Source organism: Neolamprologus multifasciatus, chromosome 9 (genome assembly GCF_963576455.1).
Source record: "Neolamprologus multifasciatus chromosome 9, fNeoMul1.2, whole genome shotgun sequence".
Classification (NCBI taxonomy): domain Eukaryota; kingdom Metazoa; phylum Chordata; class Actinopteri; order Cichliformes; family Cichlidae; genus Neolamprologus; species Neolamprologus multifasciatus.
This window is the reverse complement of record NC_140447.1, coordinates 4,047,540-4,060,403: the sequence shown is the minus strand read 5'-3', so window position 1 is coordinate 4,060,403 and position 12,864 is coordinate 4,047,540. Positions and strand designations below refer to the sequence as shown.

Sequence of the window (12,864 nt, the reverse complement as noted above, 5' to 3'; positions counted from 1 at the left end):
CAGGTCTGTCCCTGTTTGTGGAAACCACAGGAGGAGCTGTTCAGGCTGTTGCTGGGTGTGAATTGTTGATGGAGTCTTTAAACTCGTAGTTGCTGTTTTCCAGACTGAAGCAGAGTCGTTAGCTGAAAACTGGTTTTAGAGGTTCATTCAGGACACCTTCTCAGGCTCTCACAGCCTTACCTGTATCATAAACCCCAATCCACCTTTAACATGGTCCTTCTCCCAAACCTTCAAATAGGACTTTCTGGCCCTGTCATAGTAAAGGGCTGCTTACAATATTAGAGCCAATGTCACAAAGTTCCTCCTGAAGTATAAGTGAGTGAGAGTTTCCTCACTTTGCAGCACAACACGTCTCACAAGATTTCTGCAACCAATCAGAGTGAGAACATTTTCAGCCATCTGGACTCAGCTGAGTCACTACAGAGGAAACAATGAGCTCAACACAGAAGGTGAGGAAAATATCACAGTTTCACCAAATAATCAGTCACGTCTAAAACTCTCATACTCCCAACCTGTTATATGACTGTGTCGTATATTATTATATACTATGGATTTTTTGCTCTATTGTGTTTACAAACATCAAGAAGTCGCAAGCAAAGGGAGACCACACCATAGCAGATATTTCAATAAAGGTGTATTAATCAAATTTATTAATTAATTAATGTAGTTTAAAGCCAGACGTTAAAGTAAGTGTGTGTGTGTGTGTGTGTATGTGTGTGTGTGTGTATATATATGTGTGTGTATATGATCCTGTGCTAATCTCACTGAACAGGTGTACGGGCACTTTACAGGCCAAATGTCTCTCACCTTTGCCCTAGAAACAAGTTGAATATTTATCTTTGTCTGTAAGCGTGTTTGACCCTCAAAAGACTCAATGCCATCTCTCATGAGCATATTTGCAATGAGTGTATGAAAATGAGTATAACTACTTATTTAATAAAATCTTTGCACAAAGTACCACTAATAAAAGCCCGGTTAGAATAATGTGTTTCCCACAACTCACTGCCTCTGTCACTGCAGGACCAACGTGGAGCGAGAAGTCAGCGCTCTCAGGAGGCCGACAAACTTCACAGAAGAAAGAGAGAGAAAAAATACAGCTGTGACGAGTGTCGGAAGGATTTTACTCTGAAGGCTAATCTAAAACGTCATCAGGTCATCCACACTGGAGAGAGACCATTCAGCTGTGGAGACTGTGGAAAGTCTTTTACCCAGTCTGGAAAATTAAAAACACACCAACTCATCCACATTGGAGAGAGATCGTTCAGCTGTGGAGACTGTGGAAAGTCTTTTACGCAGATTTCAAACTTAAAAACACACCAACTCATCCACACTGGAGAGAGACCATTCAGCTGTGACGAGTGTGGAAAGTCTTTTACCCACTCTGGACACTTAAAAACACACCAACTCATCCACACTGGAGAGAGACCGTTCAGCTGTAGAGACTGTGGAAAGTCTTTTACCCAGTCTGAACACTTAAAAAGACACCAACTCATCCACACTGGAGAGAGACCGTTCAGCTGTGACGAGTGTGGAAATTCTTTTACCCAGTCTGGAAAATTAAAAACACACCAACTCATCCACATTGGAGAGAGACCGTTCAGCTGTGGAGACTGTGGAAAGTCTTTTACCCAATCTGGAAGCTTAAAAACACACCAACTCATCCAACCTGGAGAGAGACCATTCAGCTGTGACGAGTGTGGAAAGTCTTTTACCCACTCTGGACACTTAAAAACACACCAACTCATCCACACTGGAGAGAGACCGTTCAGCTGTGACGAGTGTGGAAAGTCTTTTACCCACTCTGGACACTTAAAAACACACCAACTGATCCACAGTGGAGAGAGACCATTCAGCTGTCACGAGTGTGGAAAGTCTTTTACGCAGTCTGGAAACTTAAAAAAACACCAACTCATCCACAGTGGAGTTAAAGCGTACACCTGTGATCAGTGTGGCAGAGCTTTTACTCACAGTAAGAGCTTACAGAGTCATCTAGTTACCCACTCTGGAATTAAGGCATACAGCTGTGACATTTGTGGAAAAACTTTCAGCCAGATAGGGAACCAAAATATACACCTACGCATTCACACCAGACATGATGTGTACAGCTGTGATCAGTGTGGTAAACTATGTTTAACAGGCACACAGTTACAACATCACATGTTTACCCATTCTGAGGAGAGACTATATAAATGTGACCTGTGTGAGAAGACTTTTAAATCTCCACGTTACCTGAAAGCACACCAACAGATCCACACCAGAAATACTCTACAAGTGGAGTTACTGTGAGGTAAGTGTTTATATTTTTATCTTGTCAGCCCGACTGTTTGAAACAACTCTGCTCATCAAATTGTGTTAGCATGTTAGCAATTTTACTGCATGGATAAACACCTCTGAATGATTATTCAGACTCTAATCACAGGTTTTTAGTGATAGTGTTTGAGGATTATATTACTGTTATTGTAGCATTAAACTAGTATTAATTTAATGTTTTTACTCTTATCGTTTTTACAGCACATTAAATTGAGCTGAGTGTGATAATGTAAACAGTAAAATGTAATTGGACTTTGGCAGAGATGCTCTTTATTTCAGAATTTATGTTCAGGATGAAAATGTTGAAGGACTGACTTACACTGTGTTTGTGTCTTTGTTTAGAAGCAGAGCGACACAGATGGATCCAGTTCTCAACCCTGTCATCGCTGTGGGAAAGACTTTTTTTGTGACCTTTGTGGAAAAACTTTCAGTCATCAAAAGACCCTAAAACTACATCAACGTAGACACACTGGAGAAAAAATGAACTACTGCAAAGAATGTGGGAGAGGCTTCCCCACAACAAGTATCTTAAAAAAACATGAACGTATTCACAGTGGCGTTAAAACACATCTCTGAGATCAGTGTGACAAGAGTTTCAGGAATTTCACTTCATACTCCAAACACAAACGATCCCACGTTACTAATAAACTCTTTCACTGTTACTAATGTGCCAAAATATTCACCTCATTGTCTGCTCTGTGCAAACATCAGCGTGATCACTCCCATCTCTGTGAATCTGCAGAGACAGAAAGATCCTCTTCTGGTTTCAGGGTCAGACTCAAAACCCTTGAGATCAGGCTCCACAGAGTTCACAGTGAATCTCCTGTAATGGTAAATGGTAAATGGACTGGTTCTTATATAGCGCTTTTCTACTCTGTCCGAGCACTCAAAGCGCTTTATACAGCTAATTCATTCACCCAATCACACCCATTCACACAAGCACTTCTAAGCTTAAGTATCTAACATTCATACACATTCACACTCCGATGGATGCATCGGAGAGCAACATGGGGTTAGTATCTTGCCCAAGGATATTTGGCATGCAGACTGGAGCAGCCTGGGATTGAACCACTGACCTTCTGGTTAGAGGCTGATCCGCTCTGCCACCTGAGCTACAGCCACCCCCTGTAAAGATCTGATGAGGCAGCTATGAATGTGCCTCTTGTTACATTTTAAGCTTTCTAAACTGTTCTACTGTAGTGTTCGTGTTGAGTGGTTTGCTTTGTTCCAGCAAACATCTGTTTCCTCTGATTATGTTTTTATTGAATGTATTTTGATTCATGTGTTCTGAAGATGTTTTTGTTGGATTTTTTTTTTGTCAGGTTGTTTGTGTTATGAAATCCTTCAACAGTTAAACCAGAATTTGAAATGTTAAATAAAGAAATAGTTTAATGACAAAGAGTTTGATCCATGATGTCATTTCCTGTATATCAAACCAAAAACTGACGTGACAAATGTTCTCAGTGACACAGATGGAGGTTTATCAGAGGAGACTTGGCTGTTCTGACACTGAACAGGGTTCCTGCAGCTTGCTGAAAATTCTGACCTGAAATTTATGAAAAAATAAGATCTTTAAAATATTTTATATTTTAACAAAGTTGCTGTAGGTACTAAAAATTCTGATTTGTGTTTAAGATATAAAAAGATTAATTTTGGAAAATGATCTTTTAAAGTTGTGGTTTGATTTGCTCAGTTTATCAGAGTTTCCTTTGTTGGCACTGCCTCTCTTCAGAAGTTGTTGGTCTATATTGACATCTTTCGGCTGGACGTCCATGATGTGAATCTTATTTCACCACATCCCAAAGGTGCTCTATTGGACTGAGACTCAGGTAGGCTGTGGTCTGTAAATGATGTCAGTTGGTACTAAGGGACCCAAATTGTGCCAACCAAACATCTCCACGCTATTACACCAGCAGCAGGATGGATCCATGCTTTATGTTGTTTAAGACAAACTCTGCCCCTAAAATCTGAAAGTTGCAGAGATTGAAAAATGTTGCCTGGACTGATTGGTCTCAATCTTTTCTTGTCCACTTTTCTTGATCTCGAATGTAAAGTAACCCACCCATCACATTAATCACACTCTAGAACTTGTTTTAACATATGACATAGAAACTGAACATTTAACAGTGTTTTCTGTAAACCCTCTCTGGTCTGATCATTTGATAATAACATTTAAATTTACAATAATGGAATGAAGCCAGATGACACACATATAAAGACCTGGGTGACCTCTAACTTTCTGCTGCTGATTATACTTGGCCTACAATACCTAGAAATATGGTATCTAACCAGATACTTGCTCTGGATGGCATTACCTTGGCCTCCAGTAACACCTTGGAGTAATATTTGACCAGGACATTAAACAAATATTTAGGGCTGTGTGATGGACCAAGTTGAAAAAGAAGGAGGAGTCACAAGAATTATTAGAAAAATAGGGTTTTCATTCATTTAACCCAAAAATTATAATTTCTAAAGTAATTAATGTTGAGCTCATAAAAACGGCCAAAGAAACAAAACTGAACTCAGGCAAAGAACTGCAAACTTAACAAACATAACTGACCTAAACATGAAATGGCACAGAAGGGTAAATATAATGTCTGATCAGACCACTATGACACACGAGGAGTAACTAAACAAAACACAATCGTAAACAACAAACAATGCAGTATAGTCTGGTTTGTTAATAAACTAACACCAAAAAAGGAATTCAAAACTACTAAACCCTAAACTCAAACATTAAGTACAAATACTTTGCTTTAAATTAAAGAAAACACCCTTCACCAGGAAGTGGTGGTACAGTCCAATTATCGCTGTTTGTATTTAAGGGCTTTAAACCCAGGCCACCACCTTTTGTCTGGCAACTCCCCAGATCAATGTTAGTCAAAAATCCAACTAAGTAATGAAAAGGTATGAATACATAAGTAAACTAAATGTGCGTGCTTACAAATAGAACTAAAGCATCCAAACCAATCAGTAGTGATGGCCAAATGAAGCTTTCTGAAGCTTGTATTGAAAAACAGTTCATTACTCGAAGCTTTTCAACACAGTCCTCTCTGGTGACATCTGGTGGCCAAAAATAAGAAGAGCAGCTTGAATCCACAAAACAAAACCAACTGCTTCATAATGATTGCCCACTACAGAGTGGAATTCTGAGTGATATTGGGCCACTGTTGTGTAGCTTTGAACGTGTATTTTTGGGGGGTTAAAAAAATGTGTTTTGTTTGTGTAATAAACAATTTTAACCAGTAAACTCTCCTTGTTTAAATATGCACCTTGGTGTGGTCTTTCTTTGCTTGTGGCTTCGTTACATATAATATACATATAATAATGTACAACACATTATGGAGTATGCTTCTGCTGTGAGGTCCTGCTTCCATTACTTATGCAATTAATCGCTAGATGGGTGTATTTATAAATAATATTATATTGGGGAAATTTTCCTATACATATTTTTGACCTGGGGGGAGACTGGATTGTGAACTGGAAAGGGAAAATGCTTATGAACTTGCAAATTAAAAACATGATGCATTTAAGGTAACCCTTTTTCATTTTTATTTAAGAAGAAAATTTGTTCCACTGTGCGATGGCCGAACCTGTTCCTTTTCGTGGAGATAATTTCTCCTGCATTAAGGAAAATCCCTTCATGTGGAACAGAAGAGGCTGGAGTGCAGAGAAACTGGTAGAGATGCAGTTATACAGTCTACCTGGGCCCCACAAACTATCAGCTAAAGAGAATAAATACATTAAATTGCTGCACATTTGGCAGACTAACATTTTAAGATTAATTACACAATAAAATATATATTTTTATAACATTAAATGTAACGAGTCAAACAGAAGTCTTTCTAAAGTTATTTAATGGTATTTATATTTTTGACATTTTACGTTTTTCCCGTTTCCAGATAAAATAAACACGCACAAAACAAAAGCAAACAGCCAGAATACAAAGCTGGAAAACCCACCCGAATGACCAAAATCTACTCAAAATACTCCCACACAACAGAACCTCCTCTCTTCCTCGCTGGCTCCATATCAGTGGTTGATGATCAGTGATCAGTGGTTTGCTTCCTGTCACCATCAAAACACTCATCACAAATCCTGCGAATGACTCACTTCCTTATAAACCATTGAATCAGATACCAAAGCAGTCACGTTCTAAATGAAGCTTCGGACGTCACTGATCACGTGACTCTGGCCAAACGAATCAAGCTTTGACACAGAGCTTCTGAAGCAGTGTGTTGATTTTTTTGATACACGCACCGTCAGCTTCAAGGAAGCCATCACTACCAATCAGTAAACTTATTAGAAACTAAAGTGTGTGATTGTGTTCAAATGAAGGAATTAAAATACACAAGAGTTACCGACTTTAGAGTGTGGCCATGGTTTTAGCCATCACAGGCTACTTTATTTCATATGTGCAATATCTCTAAACATCTCAAAATATCCTGTCAGAGTGACACTCAATAACTACTCCATGCATTTATTATTTCTAGACTGGACTACTGTAATTTGCTATTATCAGGATGTCCTAAAAACTCCCAGAGAAGCCTGCAGGTAATCCAAAATGCTGCAGCAAGAGTACTGACAGGGCTTAGTTGTTGTTTAAAAGTAGAGTGAGAGGCACAGCCTTGAGTTTTCAGGTCCCTCTTCTGTGGAACCAGCTTCCAGTTGGGATTGGTGAGGCAGACACTATCTCTACTTTTAAGATTAGGCTTCAAACTTTCCCTTTTACTAAAACATATAGTTACGGCTGGACCAGGTGACCCTGAATTCTCCCTTATTTATGCTGCAATGGGTGTAGGCTGCTGGGGGATTCCCATGATGTATTGAGTATTTCTTCCTCAGTCAGCTTTCTCACTCACTATGTGTTAATAGAGCTCTCTGCATTGAATCATACTTGTTATTAATCTCTGTCTGTCTTCCACAGCATGTCTTTCTCCTGTCTTCCTTCTCTCACCCCAACCGCCTGTGGCAGATGGCCGCCCCTCCCTGAGCCTGGTTCTGCTGGAGGTTTCTTCCTGTTAAAAGGGAGATTTTCCTCCCCACTGTCACCAAAGGGATTGTTGGGGTTTGTATGTATTATTGCAGGGCAGGGGTCCACTACCTCCATGATCCAATCTGGAGCCCCTAACCCTAAGGGTACATCTTTCACCATCTTACAATGCTGGGATTGCAGCCATTCCCCAACTCTCTGTGAATGGTACTCATGGAATTTGATCAGTGGCTGTTGATCAATGGTCATGATTTGCATATTAATGATGAAGAAACTTATCTTACAGCTCATTGTTCATTCAGTGGGCTGTTTTCGTCATTGTGCAAATGTACTGTTTACTAGGTTTGGAAAACCTGCAGTCAGCTGAGATTGAAGAAGTCACTTGCAACACTGAAAACGCCACGTCCAGATGAACAGAATCAATTATTTTGGTACAAACAATTCACCACAAAAAGACTCAATATTCAGAAAAGCTTTAAACTGTGCAGTAAATATGTATGACAAACTCAAAACAATGTAACTTAAAACATACTGCAAAACAGTGCTGGCTCTAATTTCAGTGGGAGAAATTTTCATGGACATGTGCAGCTAGAATTTTACTTTAGAGGAAATGGTATCAATGCAATTCTTAAGCATGTGTGCAAATGTCCAATGGATGGATGGACCTTTATTAATCGCTCGGGTCGGTTCCTCTGGGAAATTCAGTTTCCAGTAGCACAGCACCGACAGAAGTTGCATGTTACAGATACGCTAAGGGAAATGAGAGTAAGGATATAAGCACACAGCCCCACTCCACTGACGACCTGCTGCTGGCCAACACCCTCAACGACTTTTACTGCCGGTTTGATGAGACACCAAGCAGCCTTGACACCTCCACCTTCCCCAACAATAGAGACACTTTGGTCCATCATCCCCCACACCTCCCCACTCCCACCAGCACAGAGCCAAAGAAGCCCCTTCCTCACTCCACAGCTATGAGGATTTCACACCACCATCTTCCACTACAACCCTTCATATTCATGAAGCAGATGTGAGGAAGCAGTTTAAACATTCTCCTCTTGAATGCAAATTTCTTAAAAAGATCTTTTATTCTTTAAGAGTAAATAAATCTGAAAGCTGTTCCATCCTAAAAGAGTACAACAATGTGTAGTTTATGATGTTCCAAAGGTTTCAGCATCTTTTTGAATTTGTCAGATCTGGAAAGGTATGAGTGAGCTTTCGTAACGTACTGTGAGTGATGCTCGTCAGCACACAAACCCAGAGTTTCTCTACAGGAACACAGACAGAGTTATTCCCTGTACTGTAAGGACACATTCAGCATTGTGCAGTAAATCCAGATCATCCCAGTTAAATGATTACATGGATGTGAGTGTGATCGTCAGAGCAGCACTGATCAGTGTCAGGTTATAATGTCCACAGTGTACACAAACACTAAGTTTGAGTGTGTGCAGTGAGAATTCAGTCAAAGCATTTAACTGGGGTGTGAAAAAATAAGCTGAACTCTACAGCTTGTGTGGTGCCCTGTGGCTTTAGGTGCTGACAAGCTTTCCTTCTGTTCTCCAGCATTTTCATTTACAGCCGTAAAATATCTCCATGTGTTGTTCCTGTATCTCCCTCTCTCTCTTCAGTCCAAATGCGTTTTCCGTGTGCAGCCGAGTCACGTGACGGCACAGTATCAAATCCCAGCAGGGCAGAAGAAGGGGGCGGAGCAAAGTGAGTCTGCCGTGTAAGAAGAGGTGTTCGCACAGACAGAGCTGCTTCTTCATCCGCAGCGAGTAAAATAGTGAACCCAGAGAAGAGAAACAAACAAAGTATCGATCATATACCACTACCAACGTTTGGATCGATATCTGCATCGATCTGCCCACCCTTGTCTCCTGGATCGTAGCTGCGATCAGCGTGAACCACGTGGGTCTCTGCTCCCTGATCTGTTTCCTTTGTTTGGAAAGAGTTCCAGCTTCACCACGGAGTTTCTCTCGGTTTGTGGGCTCATCTAAAGGTAAGCACCGAGCTAACCTCAACACTAGATTCACTAACCCTTTGCAAATTTGCATAAATCCCTTGAACCCAACGCCTACTAAAATCGCTGACTTTTTTATTTTCTGGTGCAAGTCCCGAGGTGTTAATCACCCCTGCTGATAATTTTACAGGTCATATGCTCGATTCTCCTCCTGCTTTTGTTGCGCAAACCACCCTTTGTCTTTGAGGCCTGGCACATTTGCTTTTGCACACTGTAACTTGTGGTGGAGATGAAGCCAGCTAGTGATGGGATTTCCCGCTCTTTTTAGAGAACCGGCTCTTTCGGCTCGGCTCACTAAAAAGAACCGGCTCTTTAGGTTGTTTTGTTGCTTTAATTAATTTATTATTAACAACAATATAAAATTATGCACAAAAAAATTGCTAATGTAAAAAAAGTGGTTTTATTTATATATGTTTATATATAAATATATGCGGTGGCCCCTAGAGACAAAGCACATACAAACTCCAAAAAACACGTACAAACTCTTTGTTAAAGTTACTTTAGTTACATTACTAATTACTAGTTACTTCTATCAAAAGTAACTCAGTTACTTCAAGTTACTCGTTACTTTCAGAGTAACTAGTTACTAGGGTAAGTAACTTTGGTTTTACTCAGAATTCTCTTGTTAATGTGTTGCTTCCGTAACCGGATACCCAGCAAGATTGCCAGTCTTCTAGCTTGCTTACTTGCCACAAGTGCATTTTGCCACCTACCAATAGAAAGGAAATAATAATGTGCACATTTCCACGAGAGAAATCCCACTCCTGGACCGTCGTTGACCATCGCATAATTCTAGCCTGCTTTTCGATTGTACTCAGAACTCGGAAATTCTGCCTTCTGAATAGGAAGATGTAGGTAACACCAGACTGCAGATGAGCTGCATACAGAGCTGGACTGGGACAAAAAAATCGTCCCGGGCATTTTGACTAGAGACTGGCCCACCATTATAGGAAAAATCATAAAGCCTTTGAAAACAAACACTGTTGTGACAGTGATGTACACTGTTCTGATGGTATATATGTATCAATCTATCAATTGTTTGTTGTAAGACTCCGATAATAATTTTTTTAAAGCTAGATATTTTAAATGAGAATAAGAAAGAAAAGTATTTCTTTGTGCCCCCCTCTCCCTGTTAATGCCCCCTGGCTAAACTTTGCTAGATCCGCCCCTGCACAGTTACCAGCCGTCAGCTACGTAGAAAAAGATCCTGGTGTAGAAAGTAATATTAAATAACTTCTAACCAGCTGGTTCCCTCTTTCTGGTGCAAAGTGGGCCAAAAACAAACAAGAGAGAGACAAGAGAGACGGACTTGCGACAGAAAAGCCGATCAGCTGATCATTAATCAGTTTCACGATTGAAGTAGCAGCAAGAAGAGGCAGTCGCTCCATTTATCGGTTGTTAAGCTTAACGTGGGAATGCTTTACAAACATTCAGAGATGAACTTACACACTTGCTTTACTTCTCTCTGAAATAACTTCATCCGAGATGAAATGCTGGTTTGGTAGCGAGGCTACAAATACATACAGCTGCTCTATCACGTTACGCATACTGCTCCGACGTGCTACAGTTATGAGCCGAGTTATGCGTGTAGCAAGTTTTGTGAGGTGGTTTTTTTATATTTAATGGATCGGATTACATTTTTTATTTTTCGCCAATATCCCATCCAGTAATTTAGGTCAGTAGAGATGGACCGATCCGATACAAAACAACACAAAACACTGCAAACCACAACACAATTAAATATAAATTAAAATATGAAAACAAAAAGAAGATGCACATTCTCTGTCATATGGGCCTGCATGAATAAACTTTCTGTATCCTTTATCATCCTCTTTCTCTCTCTCTCCCTCCCGCTCTGTTCCTGTGCTACTGAGAGTGTAACTACCACCCCTCCCCCCTCTTCCCATGCAAGCACAAGGCTCGCGTGTGGAGTGAAGCGGAAAAAAAGTGTGAGAGAGAGGGTGAGAGAAAGGGGGGAGGAACCCACGGCTCGCGATAAGGAGCCGGCTCGCGTCATTCATGTCAAAGATCTAAGAGCCATTTCGTTCGCGACCGATACATCACTACCAGCCCCAGAGGTGTACAGGTGGATAGCGAATGAGCAACGGTTTCTGACCTTCCAAAAGTACTAATTTATTTAGAATATCAAAAATAAAAGTGCTACCTCTACCACACATTACTCGAGAGCACACTAGTCTGCATACACACGGGAGCATCCATTACAGGGAGAGTGCAAAGAAGAACAAAAAGAGGGTGACACACCAGTCATGAGACAGGAGGCGCCGTCATGTGGAGATACACTGCATTACAACAGCAACTGTTACAACACACATACAAACGCTGCAAATCTGTGTTTATTTGACATTTAAGTAGTAGGTTTTAAGATTGTAATAACGGACTGAAACAGAAGATGGCAGCACTACATGTACAATGATGCCAGCTGCTGTAAAACCCCGAAGAAAAAGAAGCAGTTTCCAGTATGTAGCCGCGTCCAAATTCAGCAACCGCATCTTCCTGTGACGCATTTGTAGGCCGATTACGTTACGGCGACACAACAAAGAATGTCGTGTCACTGTGTGTATGTGTGTATGTATATATATGTGTGTATATATGTGTGTGTGTGTGTGTGTGTGTATGTATATGTATATATATATATATATATATATATATATATATATATATTAGGGGTGCAACGATACTCGTATCGATATTGAATCGTTCGATACAGTGCTTTCGGTTCGGTATGCATATGTATCGAACAATACAAAATTTTTAATTTATTTTATCGACTTTCCTTCTGACCAAGGTTATTATCGTTAACGAAAACTAATGAAATAACGAAAACTAGAAGTGAAAAAACATTTTCGTTAACGGAAATAAAAATAAAAACAAAAAAAGGAAAACTAACTAAAATTAACTAAATTTATAGCAAAAATGTGTTTAGTTTTCATTGATGTGTGCGTGTCATACAATAGTCAAGGGTGAAAATGAAGTTTATGCCAGCAGGCGGCAAGTACGTTAGTCGAGTCGTCTGTGTTGCTGCTCCGTCCACGCGCAGATTCATGTCGGGAAAAGTCAGGAGAAAGCGCCAGAGTCCAATTTGGGATTACTTTGAATATGACTTGGATAAAGTGTCTTGTAGTGGAAAGAGACAAATTATGAGGGACATTTCTAAAGGGAAAAAAATCCCACAAACCTTAAAGTGCACTTGAAAAGCTCACACAAGAAGGCTAACCTAGCTTACCTTGAGAAGGTAAGGGAGCACACTCAACCCTCATCCCCAGAAAACAGAAGCTAACCCCAGGCAAGGCAGCGTGATGCATCCCGAGACAACAGGACTGGGATATCTACACAACTGTGTGAGTCAATTACCTTCAAAAAGTTTATCAATTCACTTGAACCAAAATTACGAACACCCGGTGCTGCGAGAGTTAATAGTCTCATTGGGGCCAAGATATACATTTTATAGTTGCCTGGTATCAATGGTTGTTCATCTGCCTTTATATATTTATAGAACCCATAGGTGGGAATGTGAGTTGTC

General features: G+C 40.3%; 2 protein-coding genes across 3 annotated transcripts in view; both read left to right on the top strand.

Annotated features, from left to right (window-relative positions):
- The first annotated feature begins 382 nt into the window (after window positions 1–382).
- On the top strand, window positions 383–3,877 carry LOC146510844 (uncharacterized). Its single transcript, XM_085172697.1, has 4 exons — window positions 383–449; window positions 1,021–2,287; window positions 2,653–3,141; window positions 3,444–3,877. The coding sequence occupies exons 1-2, from the start codon at window positions 432–434 to the stop codon at window positions 2,284–2,286; spliced, it is 1,284 nt and encodes a 427-aa protein (XP_085028823.1). The 5' UTR covers window positions 383–431; the 3' UTR covers window position 2,287; window positions 2,653–3,141; window positions 3,444–3,877.
- LOC146510843 (uncharacterized) overlaps window positions 406–12,864 on the top strand; it is a 38,511-nt gene continuing 26,052 nt past the window's right edge. The window contains exon 1 of one of the 2 annotated variants that reach the window (XM_085172711.1): window positions 406–449. In XM_085172711.1, coding sequence (XP_085028837.1) covers window positions 432–449 — 18 coding nt within the window. In that variant the 5' untranslated portion in view covers window positions 406–431. The remainder of the gene's footprint in view (window positions 450–12,864) is intronic. The other variant, XM_085172710.1, reaches the window with a different exon arrangement.